The following is a 24,961-nucleotide window of genomic DNA, read 5'->3' on the forward strand; positions in this document are numbered from 1 at the left end:
CCACCCAGTGTACAGTAAACTCTTTCGTATCCGGCACCTATGGGACCAGGATGGTGCCGGTTGATGAAAAATTCTGGATAACAGAGAGGTCTACCGACCAAGGCAATTTTTAACACAAACAAAAATAAAAACCACTGACTAACTCGGCCACCGCGGGAGACTTGGACTCGGCAAAACGAGTGCTGGATGGATTCGGCAAGATTAACGGTTATCTATTTTGCCGGTTATTAAAGTATTCCGGGTGATTAAGTGCCGTTTAAACAAGAGTTTACTGTATATGCTATGCCCTTACCTTGCTCCAGGTGGTGTTCAATATAGAGGATTACTGATTTGTCAGTTGAAGGGTCAGTGAACTGTAGCTGGTGATACTGATCAGCAGAAAATTTCCCTGACCTGAAGCCATGAAATGTCTCCACTTTTGGTGGGTCTATCCTGCAGGTGGGATAGGATTTGCCAAAGTTGCACACCAGCCCCCAGATGTTAGGAGGACTCTGCACAGCCAACTGGGCTGAGATTGCCTTATTCTTGTCCTGTTGCCTATTTTCTTCTTATTTGAATTTCGTTGCTGGATGTCCTTCTTGGTCATTTTAGAGGGCATTAAGAGGTATATGTAGGCCAGATCCAGCAGTACTTAGTGAATCAGCTGAGATTTTATTGAATAAAATGGCAAGTTAATGGCTGTTTTTTTCTGATGCCAGGTTTATTGAATTCTACCATCTCTCTCACACTCTGAAGGTTGCACAAGAGAATGCTTGTTGCCTGATAGGCGATCTCTCAAATTGTCTCTATATTGCAATTGTTCTCTATTGATACTATGAACTTTCCTACACTCTTCCTTCTTATCTCCAAAGATGTTTGACGTAATAAAACTCACTACGCACTTAGTTTGAGCATAAAGCAAGGCTTTAATCAACTTGTTTCAGAACATGGAGGTCTAGTTGTACTTCACTAGTTCCTTGTCTTACAAAATGTCCCTGGAAAGCTGGGCCCATGCCCGAGTATTTATACTCCTTGGACGGCGCCACCAGCTGGCCGTCCAGCGTTATTTCATGAGTAGTTTCTTGATGAATGATGAGATTTATAACAATGTTATTCTCTGCCTTCTCCCTACATCCCCACTGCATTGAAATTAAAAGTCATGACTCAAATTCCTTCCTTCCTAGGATCTCCTTATCTCCTTCAATGTTCCCTTTCTCCTACATTCCTGAAGCTATTAAAACTCGAGGTTGGCATCACCTAGTCACTATTTTATGATCTACCTTATGTTTTATTTTTTTTTAACCTTGGTCATGTCCTCTTGGATTCTCAATTTAAAAAAAAAAATAAAGCTTTGTGATCGGACAACATTTCACACAATAACTTCATTAACTGGTGATATAATTTCAGGTGAACGAGTATTACTTACTGATTCTTTCAAAGAGCTCTCCAACATTAATGGCATTTTTTGCACTTGTTTCAACAAAAATCGCATTTATGAACTTAACGTATTCAAGGGCATCCTTCACTGTAACCTCTCTGGAACAGCAAAGAAAGGTCCATTAGTCAAACGTGAATCAATCAGGGATATGGAGATTATAAACAATCTTCAGTTGTTGGAGGTTTGTGTATGTACAAGTGGTTCATCCAATTAGCAACTGCACACTATCAAACTAGAATTTTTTGTTATGAGCTATTATTCATTCACATGCACTAGTCATTTTGTTTAAATTGTGAGCCTTTAATGATGTTGTTGTATCTACATTACATTAAATAGTGGACTGTTACACTGAACCTTGTTTACATGAGCCAAGCTTATTACTTCGCTGCATTAATCACATCAATGGTCTGCTATCAATTTACAAACCAGATGAAGATACTTGGCAGTGTAACCCAGATTTGAGGGAAGTGACAAAGGTTTTTTGTACAGATGCAATATTTAAATTATTAAAAGGGCAGAAATAATCTACACTGCCGCTTCAGTTCAAACCAACCTGGATTATGTTGTGCATATACCAACCTCATGTCAGAAAGGTCACATTTGTTTCCAGCAATTGCCACCACAATATTTTCAGGCCCGTGCTCTTTCAATTCCTTCACCCATTTCTTCAAAGTGTAGAATGATTCCTGAGTGAAAGCACAGAATGAACATGATCAGAGCTCTAAATAAAACAGACATTATTTTCTCACAGTCCATAAATTTGGCTTTAGTAATAAAAATAATAAGACATGTTATTTTTTTTTTTAAATCTTGCCTTATTTGGTTATTTTATCTCCTCTTTTAGTTTTCCTTTACCATGTACCATTTCCCAGTGAGAGTGGTGTTGATATTTCCAGAAATGAATGCTTACTACGTAACCTTTCGTCCTTCAGATCTAAAAGTGATGCTATTGCTAAACTTCCCATGGCTACATTGGCTCTTTCAGTCAAGGGAATTCGGAGTTGTCGTCGGTGTTCCGCTATGATTGCTACAAGAAAACCTCTCTCGTTAGCCAGAGAGTGAATCACCTACTTAATTTCTGTCTTTTCCTCAGAGTTGAAACCTCTCACCAAAGTGGGCTCCAGATCCGGAGCAGACACATTCCCAAACAGCGACAGACAGCCTTTTCATGTCAGCTTGACCCTGGGATTGGAAGAGATACGGTGACATGTTTGGGTGCCTGGAAACTGTACGTCTGGAGCATCTCAACCTCAGGAATGTTGCATGTGAGCAGTTATGCAAAAAAAGTATTTTCCCTGGCCTGTGGAAAGTGCAGTCAGAAATGGAAACTGCTCAGCCAGGAAAGATTGCTCTTCGACATTTTGGCTTAGGCATTAGCGTGGTCCTGCAACTATTATCCTGAGATGCTGAGTAATAGTTTTTCATCAAGCATGTCTGAGAATTATCTGGGGACTTGTTTTTTTAATCAGGTTTTGCTGCTAGGATAATTTAGCCAACCTTATTCGATTCTAGTTCCATTAGCTGGATACAAGAAAGAAATACATGCCAAAACTCTCACTAAAAACCCTTCGGGCTGAATCTTGACAGGGGCGTGCTGTGCAGGCAGAGGGGTGGGGGGGTGATGGAGTTTCAGTCGGGAAGCCCGTAAGTTCGAGGTTTGACTCCACAGCGTGTGTAATTTTGCTTTGACAGGTTCCCCGCCCAAAGGTCAGTCTGATTGACAGACTTGGCTTCCAGTTGGGCGGGGAGCCCTCCAGAGGAGGCCGCAACCGCAGGTAAGTCACTTACTGCTGCTATTGGGAGTGGGGGGTGGGGGGGAAAGGGCGATCCCTGACCCGGGGCTGGGAGGGTGGGGGGGGTCTGATGGGGGGGGAACTTGGGGGGGCCGCGGAGAAGCGCTTACCTTCTTCCCCGAAGCTGTCCTCGCCTCCCTTCAGCTACCGGATTTCCAGGGACCTGGGAAACCCGGCCGGCCAGAGTTAATCCTGCAAAGCAGGTTAAATCAGAGGCTGCCAGCCTCATTAAAATATTTAATTGGCCAACCTGCCTCCTGGGGGCGGGTTGGCTGCCCGCCCCTTGTCCTGCCCCGTTAAACACAGAAGTGGGCGGATTGGGGTCGGGTTTGAGATTTTTAAAGTTTGGTCATCTCACCTGACCCCCAACCCACCCATTTCTGGTGTTTAAGATTCAGCCCTTCTTCTCCACCACACCTTCAAGCCACTAGCCCTCTCCATTTTCCCTTCTTCCCTCCTGCTCAATGCCGGCTGTTTCTCCTCCTTACTGTACAGTGCCTTGTCATAGAATTAGAGTATCATGCAGCACAGAAGGAGGCCATTCGACCCATCATGCCTTTGTCGGATCTCTGAAAGTGTTACCAATTAGCCCCACTTCCCTTTTGAGGAGATCTATTGCAACACATATATATCTAGAATATATTAATAGTTTTGCATATAGAGCACACTTCCTGTAATTTTTACAATTGCATCATGTAACAACTTCCCTGTCAAACTTACCCCACCCAACTCACTGTGAGCAATGCCACCAGGGATTGACTAGTATATAAAATATAATAATTGGACACAGAGTAATCATGCTATGCAGGTTGAGAGAGATAAAAGCAAGAGCGTGTGACTGATAATGAGACTTGCATATATCTAGAATGCTACTCCCCCACATTTTCCTCTCCTCATTTTTAATCCCTTATTTCCTCTTCTCCTGAAGATGACGATTCATGCCGAGGTAAGTTGCACGGCTCCAGGGAGTCTCCAGTAACTCGCCCAAAAGGCCATTCTTTGTGTGTGTGTGTAGGGCGGGGGGGGGGGGTGCGGGGAGGGAACAGACAGAGAGTATTTAGTCGTGTATTCAATCACAGGCTGCATTACAGTCGAGCCAGATCTTGGCCGCACCCTAAATCATATATCAGGAGTGGGATCCCTAGGTGATTTTTATAGTGAATTTTCCCTTCCCTGTCCCACCGATTCTGAAGCCATTTGTAGCAGCATCCCTAACCCGGCTTAGTCAGCTAACTCACAAAGGTACGTGGGTGAGGGAGGCCATTCAGCCCACCTAGTTCTTCCTTCCAATGGAGCCTAGACTGTCCCGTATGACAGCATCTAACTATCTCTTGAATTATTCCAGGGTTTTTGCCTCCACTGCGGCTTGCTCTTAAAGGGGAGCTGAGGAGCGTATTCATTGGCTGAAGAAGTATCTGGTCCGCAGTGATGTCTCTCTGAAGGCAGGTACATTGTAATTCTGCCAGTGCCATTTACACTACAACTCGAGTCATCTTTTGTTTCTTAACTTGTCCCATTACCATCTCCTTTTGCCTTGCACCATCATCCCTTTTGTCTCTTAATCTCTCCTGCCTTCCGTCCTATCACAGACCTTCCCTTTTGTTCTTTCCTCCCCTCCCCCCTCTCTCTGCCCCTACACTTGCTTAAAAACCTGTTCCATCTCCAACTTTTTCCAGTTCTGACGAAATGTCATCGACCTGAAACGTTAACTTGTGTTTCTCTCTCCACGGATGCTGCCTGACCTGCTGAGTGTTCCCAGCATTTCCTGTTTTTGTTTCAGATTTCCAGCATCCGCAGTATTTTGCTTTTGTACATTGTAATTCTTCTTCCTATCGTTTCTTCCCGAGACGGCGTGAGAGCAAGCTGCACGACAAGAGCCTGGCACCTCGCAACACATTGCGCCAGGCACCGACAACTCGCACCTCGCTGACAACACTTAGTGAGTTTGCGGAATTGGCACTGAATGAAGCACAAGTAAGGAGCAAGTGCAGTCGGCAGGGGGGGGGAAGCAGAACGATCTGACAAGGCTGCCGGCCCACTGCAGTTGCCAAAAGCATAGGCCAGGGATTGGTATCCTAATGAGCCAGCCTTCACACGAGTTGATGCAGGAGAACAACGTGTTTATTACATCGCTTGAGTCCACCGTGAGCAACCTGCAGCAGTTATCGGAGAGCCTCTCACATCGCTACAGCCCTGCAGGAGGGACTTACTGACACGCAGCAGATAATGAAGTAAGCAGATTCTCTGCTGCCCTCTGTAGGGGAACCGCAAAGCAGTGAGGGCGCAAGCATGGAGCAGAGTTCTCACTGAGACCTTGATAAGAACATAAGAAATAGGAGTAGGTGTAGGCCATTCGGCCCCTCGAGCCTGCTCTGCCATTCAATAAGATCATGGCTGATCTTCTACTTCATCTCCACCTTCCAGCACTATCCCCATATCCTTCGATTCCCTTAGTGCCCAAGAATCTATCGATCTCTGTCTTGAATATACTCAATGACTGAGCCTCCACAGCCCTCTGGCATAGAGAATTCCAAAGATTCACAATCCTTTAAGTGAGAAATTTCTCAGTCCTAAATGGTCAGCCCCTTATTCGGAGTCTGTGACCCATAGTTCTAGATGTCCCAGCATCTACCCTGTCAAGCCCCTTAATAATTTTATGCGTTTCAATGAGATCACCGCTCATTCTTCTAAACTCTAGGGAATATAGGCCCAGTCTACTCAATCTGTCCTCATAGGACAATCCCCCCCATCCCAGGAATCAGTCTAGTGAACCTTCGTTACACTCCCTCTAAGCCAGTTATAGGAATATGTTACTGCCAGATTTGGTAGACTGGGTGATCATTTAGAAACAGTAGTGATATCTGGCTTCACCCACATCATAGGCATCCGACAGACCACTCTGGTGCAGTTTGTGAGGTATCTAGGGGGGAGCCGCAGCATCGAGGCTATGACAGGAGAAGGTTCAGAGAAGGTAGCCTTCCCTCAAGGACTCGGCACAAGTTCCCACTCTAACCAGGCCCCTCAAAGGAGTGAAGAACTGCCAGAGAGAGGGCAGGCGCTGCGTCATTGAACGTGGCTCCCGCTTTTGCAGGGACAACACAAGACAACTCTGGCTGATTTGGCTGGTGTCTCCTGTGGGGGGGCTGGAGGGAATCAGGAGCATAAAAGGTTAATGCCATTGTCACCTTCACAGCTACAGGGTGCGCCATACTAGTTCTTTGGGTTGTCGGAAGATCAGCCTGCAACAAGTGCGCAGCTTGGTCGCTGCATCTCTGGAAAAGCAGAACTAACAAAGGCAAATCTCCTCAGACCTCCCCTGGTCCGACTGACTTGATCTGCATAACTCAGGTCCTGAGGTATAATGTGCAAGAGCGCACATAGCTCCTACAGTGCTCTGAAGAATTCAACCTCCTTATCCATGTCACACAGCATAAATGGGAATACCCAAAGGGATTCCTATCCTCCCACCTTGCTGAGCTGCACCAGTAGTAGTAATGGCCCAGGCTGCAGGCTATAGCATAAAAGGGACCAAAAATGGAAGCTTCCAGAATATGCCGGGTGTATAGTGCAGCCAAACAGAAATACTCAGTAACTAAAAATTACATGGTGACTGCCAATCATAATCCTACAACAATCCTGGTCTAAATTTCCGCTCCAACCAATGTAATCTGGTTGGGCAGGAGTGGAAAATCAGGCGGGGAGCCACTCCGCTGGCATGCCCAACCCAACAGCATTTCCTGGGCGTAAGTGATGTCAGATACATAATAATGCATTGGCCTAAATAAGGGTGTACTGTATTATAATTCAACAGAAATGAGAGACTTCATCATATTTTCCATCGCTTGCACCGTAGCAATGCTGGGCATAAGGAACTCCGGTGTGTTGCTGGCATCCAGTGTCGCCATGGGCCGCAGGAGGGAGGGGTCACGCTTTCAAAAGTTATTTTGTTTACTGCGATCGATTGCATTGCACTACACAAAGAAGGAAGGATAAAAATGCTAATTTTTCTTTAAAAATGTTTGTTCGTCAACTGGCCATGCTGCACAATAGCAGGTGTCATAAATCTCATCATCAAGAAACTACTTAAGAAATAACACTGGACGGCTAGCTGGTGGCGCCGTCCAAGGAGTATAAATACTCGGGCGTTGGCACAGCTTTCCAGGGACATTTTGTAAAGACAAGGAACTAGTGAAGTACAACTAGACCTCCATGTTCTGAAACAAGTTGATTAAAGCCTTGCTTTATGCTCAAACTAAGTGCGTAGTGAGTTTTATTACGTCAGCAGGCACTGCAGCAATTTCTCTCTTTGCGTGGTAGAGGTGGGAAATCCACTGGCAGAATAAATGGCCCTAACCCCGCCCCCCTCCCCCAGCCAAGTTATGATAATTGCCCAGATCCCAGGAGGTCAGTCAGGCTCAGGAGCACACGCGTGGAGTGGGTAGAAGCCTTGCCCGTCAAAGATTTCTTGCCAGTCCCCTGAAGAGGAAAATCCACCCCCATAGCTTCATGAAAATCTATAAATGGGAGAATGTTGGATCAACTGCTAGTCAACCTCCTTCCTTCCACGGTTCACATCGACACGCTTTGAGTGAGCACGAGACACTTGAATGGTGGAGTCTACGGAACAGACTTTATTCATATACAGCACAGGTGATCAATCTATACTGTACAAAAAAGAGTAGATTTTGGTTTCTCTATCTTTCGAGTTCTCCAACGAATTCTGTAAAACTATGCTACTTTATACACCTCAGTTCAAAAGGTACATGTCACAGATAAGATCTCATAGGTTATCTGTTCTTGAATCCTTTTAAGAACGGTTTATTTACATAAACCGTCTTAGTTGTTTACTTCAAAGATACTTTCCACAACCAAGACTTCCTGATCTATTTGTCTTGGGTCCTTTGAGAACTAGTTTTATCAACAACTTATCTCCCTAAACATCCACTCTATACCATAGTTAATTGACTCCTCTGCCTATATTTATTACACTAGCCAAATATTATACATTAAGCACTCAGTCAATGCTGTCCCAGTCACTTATTTCCTGGCTGAGTACATCGTGCTGTTTTCCTGTTTATCTTAGAAAGCCTTTTGCTCGATGGCTAGTTACAGTTATACAGATCAGTTTGATTATTAACCCTTAACTCTCCAACAGCAAACTGCACCTTGTTGGGCCGAGCCTCATCCAACCACAGGAAATTTTCTTAGGAATAAATAAAAAATAGCTTTAATCGGCTAATCAGGGATTTCACAGACCTTAAGTGAAGTCTGCCGGGCGCACAACGGAATGCCAGCCAATCAGGCATGGAGTGAACACACCATTAGGTTTCCCCATCTAATCCACGGTGCAAATAAGGCCCCCTGATGCATGCATCACCTCATAACATTGGCGCGGTTGTGCATTCTCATCAACTTCTGCTTTTATTTCAGATCTGCGGTTTTTCTTTTCTTCAGGAATGAGTCATTTTTTTTCTCCTCCTTTGCCGAGACCAATTACAGGATCGCTCTGAGATTAACTAACTCAGTACAGACCAGGGATCGAGCTTGCAAACCTCTGTGGCCTAGTATGGCTCAATTTCACACCGAACAGTGCACTTAGTAACGGAGAGTCCAGGGAGCTTCAGGATTATTCAATGCATCTTGGGAGACACATCTCATGTTACTAAATCTTGTGTCTCTCTTCCAGTCCATTAGGAGGTACCAGAGACAGCAGGCAGCCTGAAATACTGTACAAGTAGCCATGAAACAATCGATGTATATGGATAATAAATATTGACTGCAGTCTGCTGGAATTCTTCCAGTGCAGGTTCGTAACATTACATGAGAATTATCATGACACGTCGCATTCATCTGCATTTGCTAATGACTTGCACGCAGATAATTTCAAGAAGGTTCTTTAGAATTTTTTTTTATTGTATTTGCTGTGAATTGATTTGGCCCAAATAGTAGCTCTGAAAGTACCCACAGGAATATCCGACCAGCGTCTGGGATTACCAGAGGCTCCTAATAAGCTGCAATTGAACTGGAAAAATGTTAAAAATGAGAAATTTACTGTTAAATATTCCTCATTATACACACAGCATTTAAAAAAAAGCTAAAAATCCTGTTTAGAAAATTTGGCCTAGAAATTCGAGGGTTTAGCGCTGGCCGCTAAAGCCCATTTTGAAGGAAAATGGCGGCCGCCTCGCTTCTGCCCGCCATCATTTTGGGTAGGTCGGCATCGCTGCCGATGCCTGCACTCGCTGCAGACATTTAGATTAGGCAGATCGTGACTTCAGTGAGTGTGCAACTCTAGACCACCCTTAGGTTGGATGTGGTGGCTGAAAGATGTTCAGACCCCCACCACCCTCTGGGTGAAAACATTCCTCCTCAACCCCCCGCTATTCCTTCTACCAATTACTTTAAATCTATGCCCTCTGGTTATTGACCTCTGCTAAGGGAAATAGATCCTTCCTATCCACTCCATCTAGGCCCCTCATAATTTTATACACTTCAATTAAATCTCCCCTCAGCCTCCTCTGTTCCAAAGAAAACAACCCCAGCCTCTCCAATCTTTCCCCATAGCTAAAATTCCCCAGTCCAGGCAACATCCTCGTCAATCTCCTCTGTACCCTCTCTAGTGCAATCACATCCTTCCTGTAATGTGGTGACCAGGACTGTATGCAGTACTCTAGCTGTGGCCTAACTAGCGTTTTATACAGTTCAATCATAACCTCCCTGCCTATGTATTTTATGCCTCAGCTAATAAAGGCAAGTTTTGGTTGTTGGAGACCAATCAGCTCAGCCCCAGGACATCGCTGCAGGAGTTCCTCAGGGCAGTGTCCTAGGCCCAACCATCTTCAGCTGCTTTGCCAATGACCTTCCCTCCATCGTAGGGTCAGAAGTGGGGATGTTCACTGATGATTGCACGGTGTTCAGTTCCATTCACAACTCTTCAGATAATGAAGTGGTTCGTGCCCGCATGTAGCAAGGCCTTGACAACACTCAGGCTTGGGCTGATAAGTGGCAAGTAATATTTGCACCACACAAGTCCCAGGCAATGACTATCTCCAATAAGAGAGAGTCTAACCACCGCCCCTTGACATTCAACGGCATTACCATCGCCGAATCCCACACCATCAACATCCTGCGGGGGGAGGGGGGTCATCATTGACCAGAAACTTAACTGGACCAGCCACATAAATACCTTGGCTACAAGAGAAGGTCCGAGGCAGTGTGTTCTGCAGTGATTGTCTCACCTCCTGACTCCCCAAAGTCTTTCCACCATCTACAAGACGCAAGCCAAGAGTGTGATGGAATACTCTCTACTTGCCTGGCTGAGTGCAGCTCCAACAACACTCAAGATGTTCGACACCATCCAGGACAAAGCAGCCTGCTTGAATGGCACCCCAGCCACCACCTTAAATATTCACTCCCTCCACCACCGGCATACCGTGGCTGCAGTGTGTACCATCTGCAAGATGCACTGCAGCAACTCGCCAAGGCTTCTTCAACAGCACCTCCAAAACCTGCAACCTCTACCACCTAGAAGGACAAGGGCAGCAGGATTATGGGAACACCACCACCTCCAAGTTCCCCTCCAAGTCACACACCACCCTGACTTGGAAATATATCGCTGTTCCTTCATTGTCGCTGGGTCAAAATCCTGGAACTCCCTCCCTAACAGCACTGTGGGAGTACTTTCACCACACGGACTGAAGCGGTTTTTGAAGGCAGCTCACCACCATCTTCTCAAGGGCACTTAAGGATGGGCAATAAATGCTGGCCTTGCCAGCGATGCCCACATTGCAGGAATAAAATTTTTTTAAATCCCGTATGCCTTCTTAACCACCTTATCTACCTGTCCTGCTTCCTTCAGGGATCTGTGGACATGCACTCCAAGGTCCCTCTGTTCCTCTACAGTTCTCAGTATCCTATCATTTATTGTGTATTCCCTTTCCTTGTTAGCCCTCCCCAAATGGATTGCCTCACACTTCTCCGAATTGAATTTGCCATTTTTCTGCCCACCTGACCAGTCCATTGATATCTTCCTGCAGTCTACAGTTTTCTTCCTCACTATCAACCACACGGCCAATTTTTGTATCATCTGCAAATAAGGAGATATTAGGACAGATGGCCAAAAGGTTGGTTAAAGAGGTCGGTTTTAAGGAGTAACTTAAAGGAGGAGAGAGAGGTAGAGAGGCGGAGAGGTTTAGGGAGAGAATTTTCAAGCTTAGGGCCCAGGCAGCTGAAGGCACGGCCGACAATGGTGGAGCGATTAAAATCGGGGATGCACAAGAGGGCAGAATTAGAGGCCGCAGAGATCTCAGAGGGCTGGAGAAGGTGACAGAGATAGGGAGGGGCTTATTCCGATATGTTCTTCAGTTGAGCGCCAGTTATAACATACCCAATCTTGCAGAAAGCGCATACAGTAAAATGATGCTTTTCTTTGCATCTGCTATAAAATGGGAGAAATTGTAACCCTAATTGAACATGCTCTTCAATAATAACTCAGACTAGTAGCATAATAGATGCTGAGAGGTTGTTTCCCCTGGCTGGAGAGTCTAGAACCAGGGGGCATAGCCTGAGGATAAGTGGTCGGCCATTTAAGACTGAGATGAGGAGGAATTTCTTCACTCGGAGGGTTGTGAATCTTGGGAATTCTCTACCCCAGAGGGCTGTGGATGCTGAAATAGATTGATTTTTGGACTCATGGGGAATCAAGGGATATGGGGATCAGGCAGGAAAGTGGAGATGAGGTAGAAGATCAGCCATGATCTTATTGAATGGCGGAGCAGGCTCGAGGGGCCGTATGGCCTACTCCTGCTCCTAATTTTTATGTTCTTATTTGTAGCCTTCATTTTCATGAAAGCTCAGCTATAAGTGATCTGATATTCCAGATGTAATTCCCACAAACAGCGATTGACATTCTCCAAATCTGAAACAGGGTTTAGAGAGCTGGACTTTACAGCATGTTTACCTCATTTGTGATGTCGTAAACTATAACAGCAGCGGCAGATCCACGGTAATACATCGGAGCCAACGAGTGGAACTAATGGGAAGAAAAGACGAAACAAAATCAAACAAGCTTCAAGTGTGCATTTCCAAAATGAATACATGGTTATTTTATAACAGCGACCCTTAAGGCCAGCTCGTTTGTATGCTCATCATTTATACCATTAAAAAAAAAATCACATTCCGAACTTTTAACATGTATTGTGCTTGTTTTTTTCTTCACTTACCAACTAACAGGTATAAAGTTACGCGTCAGCTGAGCTACACCAGCTTCAATGTTCCACACGTTCTTCCTTCGGAATATATGTGATCATATATTGCACATAAGGTGTTACATGTTCCAATGGCAAGAGCCAATTGACAGATCCAAAGATGGTTAAAAGATTAAAAAGGAAGTGTGGAATTCTCTGAGGAACTCTTTCAAGATGGTCAGTATTAGGACAGTCACAGAAGGACGGTGGAGATGAGGCTGACATATATATATTGAATAAAATTACAAATAAAGTCTATGTTATTTTGTACTTTTGATCCCAATTTTCTCATTTGGTGTTTATGCTTCACTCTGTTGTGGGGAGAGGAAAAGGGGTAAAACTGTTGGGGCAAATTTTCCAATTGCACTTCCAATCGCGTGTTAGTTGATCAACGTGCTATTCATGTCCATCCAACCATTAATGTGCTGATGTCGGCGGATTTTCCAGCGTCAGTTTAATTTACATAGATTAGGAGGAAAGAAGGAAACAATTTGCATTTATATAGCGCCATTCATGACCTCAGGGCGACTTCACAACCAATGAGGTACTTTCAAAGTGCGGTTCCTGTTGTAATGTAGGAATGGGTGAGATCCTGGCCCACACTGCGTCTGGCGTTAGGAGCTCACCAAATGGAAATAGGAAATCACAGAAAAGCAGCACTTAAAGGGATGCTTAAAAGACGTGATGGGTTAATTTAAAGGGATGCATGTTAGATGGCTGTATACATTCACTGCCTCCACCACCGGCGTACCGTGGTTGCAGTGTGTACAATCTACAAGATGAACTGCAGCAACTCGCCAAGGTTTCTTTGGCAGCACCTCCCAAATCCGCGACCTCTAGAAGGACAACGGCAGCAAACTCATGGGAACACCACCACCTCCAAGTTCCCCTCCAAGTCACACACCATCCTGACTTAGAAGTATATCGCCGATCCTTCATCGTCGCTGGGTCAAAATCCTGGAACTCCCTCCCAAACAGCACTGTGGGAGTACTGTCACCACATGGACTGCAGCGGTTCAAGAAGGCTGCTCACCACCACCTTCTCAAGGGCAACTCGGGATGGGCATAGAGTCATAGAGTTATACAGCACAGAAAGAGGCCCTTCCGCCCATTGTGTCTGCGCCAGCCATCAAGCTCTATCTATTCTAATCCCATTTTCCAGCACTTGGTCCGTAGCCTTGTATGCTATGGCGTTTCAAGTGCTCATCTAAATGCTTCTTGAATGTTGTGAGGGTTCCGGCCTCTACCACCCTTTCAGGCAGTGAGTTCCAGATTCCAACCACCCTCTGGGTGAAAAAGTTTTTCCTCAAATCCCCTTTAAACCTCCTGCCCCTTACCTTGAAACTATTCCCCCTGGTTATTGACCCCTCTACTAAGGGGAAAAGTTCCTTTCTATCTACCCTATCTATGCCCCTCATAATTTTGTACACCTGAATCAGGTTCCCCCTCAGCCTTCTCTGCTCTAAGGAAAACAACCCCAGCCTGTCCAGTCTCTCTTCATAGCTGAAGCGCTCCAGCCCAGGTAACATCCTGGTGAATCTCCTCTGCACCCTCTCCAATGCAATTACATCCTTCCTATAGTGTGGCGACCAGAACTGCACACAGTACTCCAGCTGTGGCCTAACTAGCGTTTTGTACAGCTCCATCACAACCTCCCTGCTCTTATATTCTATGCCTCAGCTAATGAAGGCAAGTATCCCATATGCCTTTTTAACCACCTTATCCACCTGTCCTGCTGCCTTCAGGGATCTATGTACATGCACACCAAGGTCCCTCTGATCCTCTGTCCTTCCTAGGTTCCTACCATTCATTGTGTATTCCCTTGCCTTGTTAGTCCTCCCAAAATGCATCAACTCACACTTCTCAGGGTTAAATTCCATTTGCCATTGTTCTGCCCATCTAACCAACCCGTCTATATCGCCCTGTAGCCTGAGGCTTCCCTCCTCGTTATTTACCACTCCACCAATTTTCGTGTCATCTGCGAACTTACTGATCATACCTCCAACATTCATATCTAAATCATTAATGTACACTACAAACAGCAAAGGACCCAGCACCAATCCCTGTGGTACACCACTGGACACAGGCTTCCAGTCACAAAAACAACCTTTGACCATCACCCTCTGCCTCCTGCCACTAAGCCAATTTTGGATCCAATGTGCCAAATTGCCCTGGATCCCATGGGCTCTTACCTTCTTGACCAGTCTCCCATGTGATACTTTGTCCAAAGCCTTACTGAAGTCCATGTAGGCTACATCAACTGCATTACCCTCATCCACATACCTAGTCACCCCCACAAAAAATTCAAATTGGTTAGACATGATCTCCCCCTGACAAAGCCATGCTGACTATCCTTGATTAATCCTTGCCTCTCCAAGTGGAGACTAATTCTGTCCCTCAAAATGATTTCCAATAATTTTCCTACCACTGATGTTAGGCTCACTGGCCTGTAATTCCCTGGTTTATCCCTACTACCCTTCTTGAATAATGGTACTATGTTAGCTGTCCTCCAGTCCTCTGGCACCTCCCCTGTGGCCAGATAGGTTCTGAAAATTTGTGCCAGAGCCCCTGCAATCTCCTCCCTTGCCTCGTACAGCAGCCTGGGATATATCTCGTCTGGGCCTGGGGATTTATCCACTTTTAAGCCTGCTAGTACCTCCTCCCTCTCAATACTAATTTGTTCAAGTATATCACAATCCCCTTGCCTGATTTCTATGCCTACATCGTCCTTCTCCATAGTGAACACAGATGCAAAATATTCATTTAAAACCTCACCCACATCTTCCAGCTCTACACACAGATTGCCACTTTGGTCCCAACTCTTTCCCTGGTTATCCTCTTACCCTTAATATACTTATAAAACACCTTGGGATTTTCCTTTATTTTGCCCGCCAGTGTTTTTTCATGCCCCCTCTTCGCTCTCCTAATTTCTTTTTTTAAGTACCCCCCTGCACTTTCTGTTGTGTATGTACCTTTAAGGGAATGACTGGTCTCAGACTGCAGTACCGGCAGTGACCACCCCTGTATAAAAGGCCCTAGCAGGCTTCTGTAGTTTCAGTTTCCAGGTTGTCTCCATTCAGTAAAGACTGCAGTCCGTGTCTCAATTATACACGGACATAATACTGGCGATGAGCAGATACGAACTTACCTACAATCTGCACCACCTCATGGGGATCCATCCCTGAAGCAAAGTTATCAGAGGTCGAGGCCAGAAGGAAGCAAGAAACAGTAGAAAGGGGCGTCGATGGTGGGCATCCGCCTCTGAGTCAGCGGAGTTGAAAATTTGCAGGAGAGGCTGTCGAGAGCGAGGCTTGGCTATCCTGTCGATGGTGCTTCAGCTAATCGGGCTGGTGGCAGGTAGTACACTGATCCTTCCTGGGCTGTGGCGGTCTAGAGTTCGAGCGGGTGGCTTGCAACGGGGCCGAGCAGCGTTGTCGGGAAGAGGAGAGAGGGTGGAGCACACTGGGCGCGGCCGGTGCTACGAAGCCGGGCAGCGTACAGACCCGAGAAGAGGGAGGCAAGAGTCCCGCAGGGTTGTTCCGACGACAGGGAAATAAAAAAATTTAAATGAAACACGCAAAAAGCCGCTGAGGAGCTGCAGTTGCCACGGAAACCGCGGAGAGCGGCATTAGCAGCAGCGCGGGGGGAAGTGCGCGAAGACCATAGGGCATCGCCATCAAGGCATAAAACGCCAGCAACAGCGGAGAAGACAAAAGCGCTGGAGGCGCCATTTTGTTAAATCGGGAAAGAAGGCAAAGCGCAGGAGGCACCATCTTAGATTTTCAAGATGCCAAAGACTGGCGATATCACTGCCTTCGATAAGGCAATAGAAGACTGGACCACGTATGTGGAAAGAGTCGAGGTATATTGCGAGTCAAACGAAATAGCCGATGAGAAAAAGGCATCGGTATTGCTAAATTTAATGGGCGCAAGAACGTATGGCCTATTGCGGGACCTGATTACTCCAGCCAAACCAAAGGCGAAGAGTTTTAACGAAATTGTTGCTATCCTACAAGAACACCTAAATCCTACACCGCTGCTGATAGCAGAAAGATTTAAATTCCACAGGAGAAATCAGCATAAAAATGAGAGCAATGCTGATTACCTTACGGAACTACGCAAGCTATCAAAGCACTGCCAGGACTGGCAGATACCTTATGGGACAAATTTGTCTGTGGACTCCTGAGTGAAGGAACCCAGAAGAGGTTACTCTCAGAGAAAGAGCCGACGCTAGATAATGCTTTCAACGTGGCAGTATCGTACGAAGCAGCAGCAAGGGGAGCTGCGGAAATACAACAAAAGCCATAGGAATACGGCACCCACGAAATGACACGGGGATTTGCAAAATGTTATTGCTGCGGCAGAACAAACCATGACCAGAAGGACTGCTGGTCCAAGGACAAAATATGCAGGCAATGCGGAAAGATGGGACACATTGCACGAGTTTGCAGGTCTGGGAAGAAGACCAACGACAACAAAAAGGCTACTAAGGCACCGTACAGGAAAGTACAAAAGATGACGGACAGTAGTTCCGAAGACCAGATGAGCGATAGTGAATCCGGGAACAAGAGACTAAGCTGTCTCAAACTTCACAACGTAATCGCAAAAGAGGATCACCGAACCATTTGGGTCACCCTCACGATAGCAGGGTCCCAAGTCAAAATGGAATTGGATACAGGATCAGCTCTAACCGTCATGAATCGACGAGACTACGAGCGGCTATTCTCACACATACCCTTGAGAGAGACATCCATTGTCTTGAGGACGTATACGGGGCAAAAAGTATACCCCAGAGGAAAAATAAGGGTGCCTGTCGAATACAACGGCAAGAAAATACGGAAATTGTATCTCTACATTCTGCAAGATGGTGGACCACCGTTATTGGGACGTGAATGGATCAGAAAGATAAGTTTAGACTGGCACTCCATTCAGGCACTGACGGTGGCTGGTAAAAACGATGACGACGTCACTACTGGACGATTGTCAACAATCTTAGCTGATGCCAAAGAGGTATTTCAACAAGAACTGGACACTCTTAAAGGCGTAACCGCCTCGATAAAAATAGAGGAGAATGCAATTCCCAAGTTTTTCAAAGCAAGACCGGTACCATATGCAATTCGCCCAGCCGTCGAGGCAGAGCTGGAGAATCTGGAGAATGCAGGCGTGTTATCTAAGGTAGACTGGAGCGAGTGGGCGACACCCATCGTCCCTGTCATGAAGAAAACGTTAAACAATAAGTCTGAGGAGCCAAGGAAGGTTCGCATCTGTGGGGACTTCAAGGTGACGGTGAACCCAGTCCTTCACACAGTACAATATCCTCTTCCAAGGATAGAAGATATCTTCGCCTCACTATCTGGAGGGAAGCGTTTTACAAAAATTGACCTAGCACAAGCATATTTGCAGATGGAGGTTGTAGAATCCTCTAGGAAGTATCTCACAATAAACACTCACAAAGGTCTTTACCAGTATAATTGACTGGTATTCGGAGTAGCATCAGCTCCGGCGGTATGGCAAAGAGCGATGGAACAAGTCCTGCAAGGGATTCCGGGGACTCAGTGTTACTTGGACGACATCCTAGTGGCAGGTGAAGATGACAGTGAACACCTTGCCAACCTAGAGCAGGTGCTCACTAGACTACGTGAACATGGGCTACGAGCCAATCGCCCCAAGTGAGAGTTTTTTAAGAAACAGATATCGTATTGTGGCCACGTGATTGATAAAGAGGGGTTGCATAAGTCCCCTGACAAAATTGAAGCGGTAGTTAAGGCTCCAGCACCTGAAAATGTGTCGCAACTGAGGTCATTCCTCAGATTGGTGAATTACTACCATAAGTTTTTGCCGAATTTGTCCACAATTCTGCACCCACTGAACGCCCTACTACGAACGGGAGTAGCATGGAAATGGAGCGATGAATGTAAGCGGGCCTTTCAGAAGAGTAAGGACCTAATCACTTCAAGAGAAGTATTGGCTCACTACAACCCATCACTACCGATAAGACTGGCGTGTGATGCGTCTCCCTACGGCATTGGGGCGGTACTGTCACATAAATTCCTTGATGGTTCAGAGAGGCCGATAGCTTTTGCGTCACGCTCGTTAACTTCAGCCGAGCGTAACTACGCCCAGATTGACAGAGAGGCCCTCAGCCTGGTGTGGGGGGTGAAGAAGTTCAATCACTACCTGCACGGTCAGGAATTTACTCTACTAACTGATCATCAACCTCTCGTCTCCATTTTCAACCCTCAGAAGGGCGTACCGATAATGACGGCACAACGGCTACAGAGGTGGTCCCTTTTCCTAGGGGCACACCAATATGACATCGAGTACAAAGGAACTAAACAGCATGGGAATGCTGATGGATTGTTGCGCCTACCGTTGCCGACGGTGGAAGAAGAACTGGCAGTGGATCCAGTGGAGTTATTCCACTCGACTATAGTCGAATGTCTCCCGGTGACGAATGCAAACATAGAAAAGGAAACACGAAATGACCCGACACTCTCCTGGGTCTATGATTTAACGGTGAAGGGATGGCCAGCACATGGCGAACCACTGCTGCCAGCATTCTCGCCGAGAAGAGAACAGCTGTCAGTGTGCAGAGGAACCTTGATGTGTGGATCCAGAGTAGTAATTCCACCCAAATTGAAGGACAGAGTGCTCAATGAGCTTCATGAGGGTTATCTGGGAGGGGTAAAAATGAAGAACTTAGCCAGAGCGTTTGTGTGGTGGCCGGGAATCGATAGAGAAATCGAAGAGATGACCAAGAGCTGTACAGGATGCCAGAAGGTCCAAAACGCCCCACCACAAGCCCCTCTACATCCATGGGAGTGGCCCTCATCTCCATGGCAAAGGGTGCACATTGATTTTGCTGGTCCCTTTATGGACTCGATGTTTTTAATTGCGGTGGATGCACATTCAAAGTGGCCAGAGGTAATAAAAATGTCCTCAACCACCACAGAAAAAACTATCACAGTCTTACGAACCATATTCGCCAGGAATGGGCTGCCTGAACAGATTTGCTCTGACAATGGACCACAGTTTGTGTCTGAAGAGTTCCGGAGGTTCTTAAAGAACAATGGTGTTAAGCATTACACATCCGCCCCATATCATCCAGCCACTAATGGATTGGCCGAGAGGTTTGTTCAAACATTCAAGAAGGCTACCAAGGCAATGTGTAATGAAGATATACCCCTACAACACAAGGTGGATAGCTTCTTGTTTGCCTACCGGAATGCGACACATGCGGTTACCAACCAAACTCCAGCCATGATGTTCTTCAATCGAAGACTACAATGCCGCTTGGATTTGGTTAAGCCAAACGTCAGAAGAGATGTGGAGAACAGGCAGTTTCAGAATATGAATGAAAGGCCGACCAGGAGTTTTAAGATAGGTCAACCAGTTTTGGCCCGGGACTACCGCACAGAGAAATGGCAGCCAGGAACGGTCTGTACATGGCAAGGACCTCTAATGTATACCGTGGACGTTGGAGAGAGCATTGTAAGACGCCATGCTGACCAGATTCTAGAGTCACTGGAAAACGTCAACTCCACACCACGATCTGATACACCTGGCGATGAAACCGAAGTACCAATGGCATCTACCGCAGAATCGGTGATATTGGAAGCAGACGAACCAAACAACGACATTGATCCCGACTCAACCTTGCCAGAAGAACCGGATACCCCAAAGAGGCGTTATCCAGACAGAATCAGGAAGCCTCCTCAAAGGCTGAACTTATAATTGCTTAACTTCAACCAATGTATCTTGCAACCGTAATTGTAATTGTAATTAGTTATTATTTAGTTGTTAAATGAATGTTATGTACTGTTTATCTAAAAGGGGAGGAATTGTTGTGTATGTACCTTTAAGGGAATGACTGGTCTCAGACTGCAGTACCGGCAGTGACCACCCCTGTATAAAAGGCCCTAGCAGGCTTCTGTAGTTTCAGTTTCCAGGTTGTCTCCATTCAGTAAAGACTTGTTATAATCAACTCCTGCAGTCCGTGTCTCAATTATACACGGACATAATACTTTCTATACTCCTCCAGGGCTTCCACTGTTTTTAGTCCTTTGTATCTGTCAAAAGCCTCCCTTTTTTTCCTAATCCATTCTTGTATATCCCTTGACATCCAGGGTTCCCTGGGCTTGTTGGTCCCACCCTTGACCGTTACGGGAACATGTTGGCGTTGTACTCTCTCTATTTACTTTCTGAAAGACTCCCACTGCTCTGATGTGGATTTTCCTAAAAGTAGCTGATCCCAGTCCACTTTGGCCAGATCCTGCCTTATCATATTAAAATCGGACTTCCCCCAATTTAGAACCTTTATTTTCAGTCCATCTTTGTCTTTTTCCATAACTACCTTAAATCTCACCGAATTATGGTCACCGTTACCAAAATGCTCTCCTACTGACACTTCCACCGCTTGCCCGGCTACATTCCCTAGAATTAGGTCCAGTACCGCCCCCTCTCTTGTCGGACTTTCTACGTGCTGGCTCAAAAAGCTCTCCTGGATGCACTTTAAGAATTCCGCACCCTCTAAGCCTTTCACACTCTGACTATCCCAGTTAATATTGGGGAAATTGAAATCCCCTACTATTATTAGCCTATTATTTCTACACTTCTCTGAGATTTGCCTACATATCTGTTCCTCTATCTCCCCCTGACTGTTTGGGGGCCTATAGTACACTCCCAGCAAAGGGCTTGCCCCCTTTTTATTTTTAAGTTCTACCAATATGGCCTCATTAGAGGAACCTGCTAAGATATCATCCCTCATTGCAGCGACACCCACATCCCATAAAAACGAATTTAAAAAAAAATGGGGATAAGAATGTTGGTAGCTTTTACCAAGCCAGCTAATATTTTGCAGGTATATTGTTTTCAACCTTTACAAAAGGTTATTTTAAAGTAATAAAATCATCTGGTAAACACCAGTGGCTCAATAAACTGGAGGCAGGAAGCTGATTGATGGAGCAGTGCAACACTCTAACCCTGTCTTTAGTGGCTGGCAAAGTTGAGGTGGTACTCTCTCTAAGGCAAGTATGTCTTTCCTTGGGTAAGGAGACCAGAACTGTACACAGTATTCCAGGTGTGGCCTCACCAATGCCCTGAATAATTGTACATATTCCTACTGTCCTCCTCCCTCCTTCTCGCAGGTCCTCTTTGCTTGGGTTTTGTAGGATGCATGGTGGTCCTCCCGACCTCGCTGTTGGCCCGTGCCGCACCTTCCCTGGGCCCTGACCCCGCTGTTGGTCCATGCTGCGCCACTCCTGGGCCTTGGCCTCGCTGCTGGGCTCATCCTCGTTCCTGGGTCCCGGCCTCGGACATGAATGATGTTGTCTCTCACAGGATCAAATTAGCATTGATATTCTCGCTTTGGGAGCTAAGTTGAAGTGAAGAGCCAGTGCTCACTGAGAACAAAGAACAGGCATGGTCGGGGGATGGGCAGTTGGCTCAGGTAACTTTAACCTTGCAGCTTGAACTTGCAGTTAGGGATAAAAATGCACCCACTATTAGAGCCAGGGGAGCTTAAACAGCAGAAGAGAGGAGACTGGGGGGAAAGAGAGCAAAGGATGGCAATGGATTGTCAAGGATGCCAAAGGAGCTCACTAGGGAGCTGCCAGCACAGGAGCCATCTTGAAACCGATCTGTATGCCTCAGAGACATGGACCATGTACAGCAGGCACCTCAAAGCACTGGAGAGGCACCACCATCGCTGCCTCCGCAAGATCCTGCAAATCCATTGGCAGGATAGGCGTACCAACATCAGTGTTCTTCCTCAGGCCAACATCCCCAGCATCTAAGCTTTGACCACGCTCGATCAGCTCCGCTGGACGGGTTACATTGTCCACATGCCCGATATGAGACTCCCAAAACAAGCGCTCTATTCGGAGCTCCGGCACGGCAAGAGAGCCCCAGGTGGGCAGAGGAAACGCTTCAAGGACACCCTCAAAGCCTCCTTGAAAAAGTGTAACATCCCCACTGACACCTGGGAATCCCTGGTCCAAGGCCGCACAAAGTGAAGGAGAAGCATCCGGGAAGGCGCCGAACACCTCGAGTCTCTTCGTCGGGAGCAAGCGGAAGCCAAGCGCAGGCAGCGCAAGGAACGCACGTCAACCCAAGCACCCCACCCACCCGCCCCTTCAGCTACCGTCTGCCCCACCTGTGACAGAGACTGTAGGTCCCGCATTGGACTCATCAGTCACCTGAGAACTCATTTTTAATGTGGAAGCAAGTCATCCTCGGTTCCGAGGGACTGCCTAAGAAGAAGAAGAATTGTAGTTAGACTTATTTACTCTTGTACTCTAATCCCTTTGTAACAAAAGCTAACATACCATTTGCTTTTTTAATTGCTTGCTGTACCTGCATGTTAACTTTCTGTGATTCATGTACAAGAACACCCAGATCCCTCGGAATGCAAATATTTCCCAGTCTCTCACCATTCAAAAAATATTCTGCTCTTTTGCTTTTTCTACCAAAGTGGATAACGTCACACTTTCCCACATTGTATTCCATTTGCCCACTCAGTCAACCTGTTTATATCTCTCTGCAGCCTCTTTGCGTCCTCCTTATAGCTTACTTTCCCACCTAACTTTGTATCATCAGCAAACTTGGATACGTTACACTCAGTCCCTTCATCTAAGTCATTAATATAGATTGTAAATAGCTGAGGCCCAAGCACTGATCCTTGCAGTACCCCGCTAGTTACAGCCTGCCAACCCGAAAAAGTCCCGTTTATTCCTACTCTCTGTTTTCCGTCCATTAACCAATCCTCAATCCATGCTAATATATTACCCCAATCCCATGAACCCTAATTTTGTGTAATAACCTCTTGTGTGGCACCTTATCGAATGCTTTTTGAAAATCCAAATACACTACATCCACTGCTTTCCCCTTATCCATCCTACATCTTCAAAAAGCTCGAATAGATTTGTCAAACATGATTTCCATTTCATAAATCTATGTTGACTCTGCCGAATCATATTACAAAGTGCCCTGTTACCACGTCACTAATAATAGATTCTAGCATTTTGTCTACTACTGATGTCAGGCTAACTGGCCTATAGTTTCCCATTTTTTCTCTTCCTCCTTTCTTAAATAGCAGGGTTATGTTTGCTGCTTTCCAAGCCTTGGGGACTGCTCTAGAATCGAAGGAATTCTGGAAGATTAATACAAGTGCATCTACTATCTCTGCAGCTACCTCTTTTAAAACCAAAGGATGCAGATCGTCAGGTCCAGGGGATTTGTTGCCACTTAGTCCCATTAATTTCCCCAGTACTATGTATTTACTTATACTGATTTCTTTAAGTTCCTCATTTTCTCTAGGCCCTTGGTTCCCCATTATTTCCGGAATGTTTTTTGTGTCTTCTACCGTGAAGACAGATACATGTGTTTAATGTCTCTGCCATTTCCTTATTGCCAATTATAATTTCTCCCGTCTCTGCTTCTAATGGGCCCATATTTACTTTCACTAATCTCTTCCTATTTACATACCTATAGAAATGTTTACAATCTGTTTTTATGTCACTTACTAATTTACTCTCGTTCTTTTTTCTCTTTCCTTATCAATTTCTTGGTCCTCCTTTGCTGAATTCTAAAATCCTCCCAATCCTTAGGCTTACTACTCTTTTTGGCAACATTATAAGCCTCTTCCTATGAACTAATACAATCTTTAACTTCTCTTGTTAGCCATGGTTGGACCACTTTTCCTGTGGGGTTTTTGTGCATTAAAGGAATGTATATTTGTTATAAATTATGTATTAATTCTTTAAATGCTAGCCATTGCTTGTCCACCATCATATCTTTTAATGCAGTTTCCCAATCTATCTTAGCTAACTTGCCCCTCATACCTACGTAGTTTGCTTTGTTTAGATTTAAGACCCTAGTTTTGGACTTAACTAAATCACTTTCAAACTCAATATAAAGTTCTATCTTATTATGGTCACTCTTCCCTAAAGGCCCCTGTTAGATCCGTGTGTTAATGGAGACACGGAATGCAGGAGTTGATTTAACAAGTGTTTATTGAACAAAGTCTGGAGGTGAACTAACAACACAAGACGCTACACAGGCTTATATACCCGAGTGGTCACTACTGGTACTACAGTATACAGGGGCTTCAAAAACATAGTTCCTCTTAAAGGTACATACACTACAATTCCTCCCCTTTGAGATAATTAGTACATAACATTTTAAGTAATCATTAAATAACATTTTTACAAGAACAATAATATACACATTTGCTGAAGTTAATCAATTACAAATTCAGTCTCTCTGGAGGCTTCCTGACTCGGTCCGGATAACGCCTCGGTGGTGTAGTAGGTTTCGGTGGTGTAGTAGGTTCTTTTGGCAAGGTCGATTCGGCTTCAATGCCAGTGTCGGGTTCATCTGGTTCCAGTATCACCGGATCGGAGGTAGATACTATGGGTATCTCTGCTTCATCACTAGGCGTATAGAGTTGTGGTGTAGGTTGTCCTTTTTCGGATGACTCTATGATCTGGTCAGCATGGCGCCTTATT

At 45.6% G+C, this 24,961-nt stretch overlaps 1 protein-coding gene across 1 annotated transcript in view; it reads right to left on the reverse strand.

The window, feature by feature from the left end:
- The window catches only part of LOC147114590 (ras-related protein Rab-31-like), a 162,564-nt gene that overhangs the window by 54,960 nt on the left and 82,643 nt on the right, over window positions 1–24,961 (reverse strand). The window contains exons 4-6 of the mRNA XM_085992360.1: window positions 12,170–12,241; window positions 1,997–2,103; window positions 1,406–1,515 (exon numbers count right to left, since the gene is read on the reverse strand). Of these exons, the coding sequence (XP_085848486.1) occupies window positions 1,406–1,515; window positions 1,997–2,103; window positions 12,170–12,241 (289 nt within the window). The remainder of the gene's footprint in view (window positions 1–1,405; window positions 1,516–1,996; window positions 2,104–12,169; window positions 12,242–24,961) is intronic.

This window comes from Somniosus microcephalus, chromosome 7 (genome assembly GCF_052327205.1).
Source record: "Somniosus microcephalus isolate GS21.2 chromosome 7, FLI_Smic_1.0, whole genome shotgun sequence".
In the NCBI taxonomy this organism is placed as follows: Eukaryota; Metazoa; Chordata; class Chondrichthyes; order Squaliformes; family Somniosidae; genus Somniosus; species Somniosus microcephalus.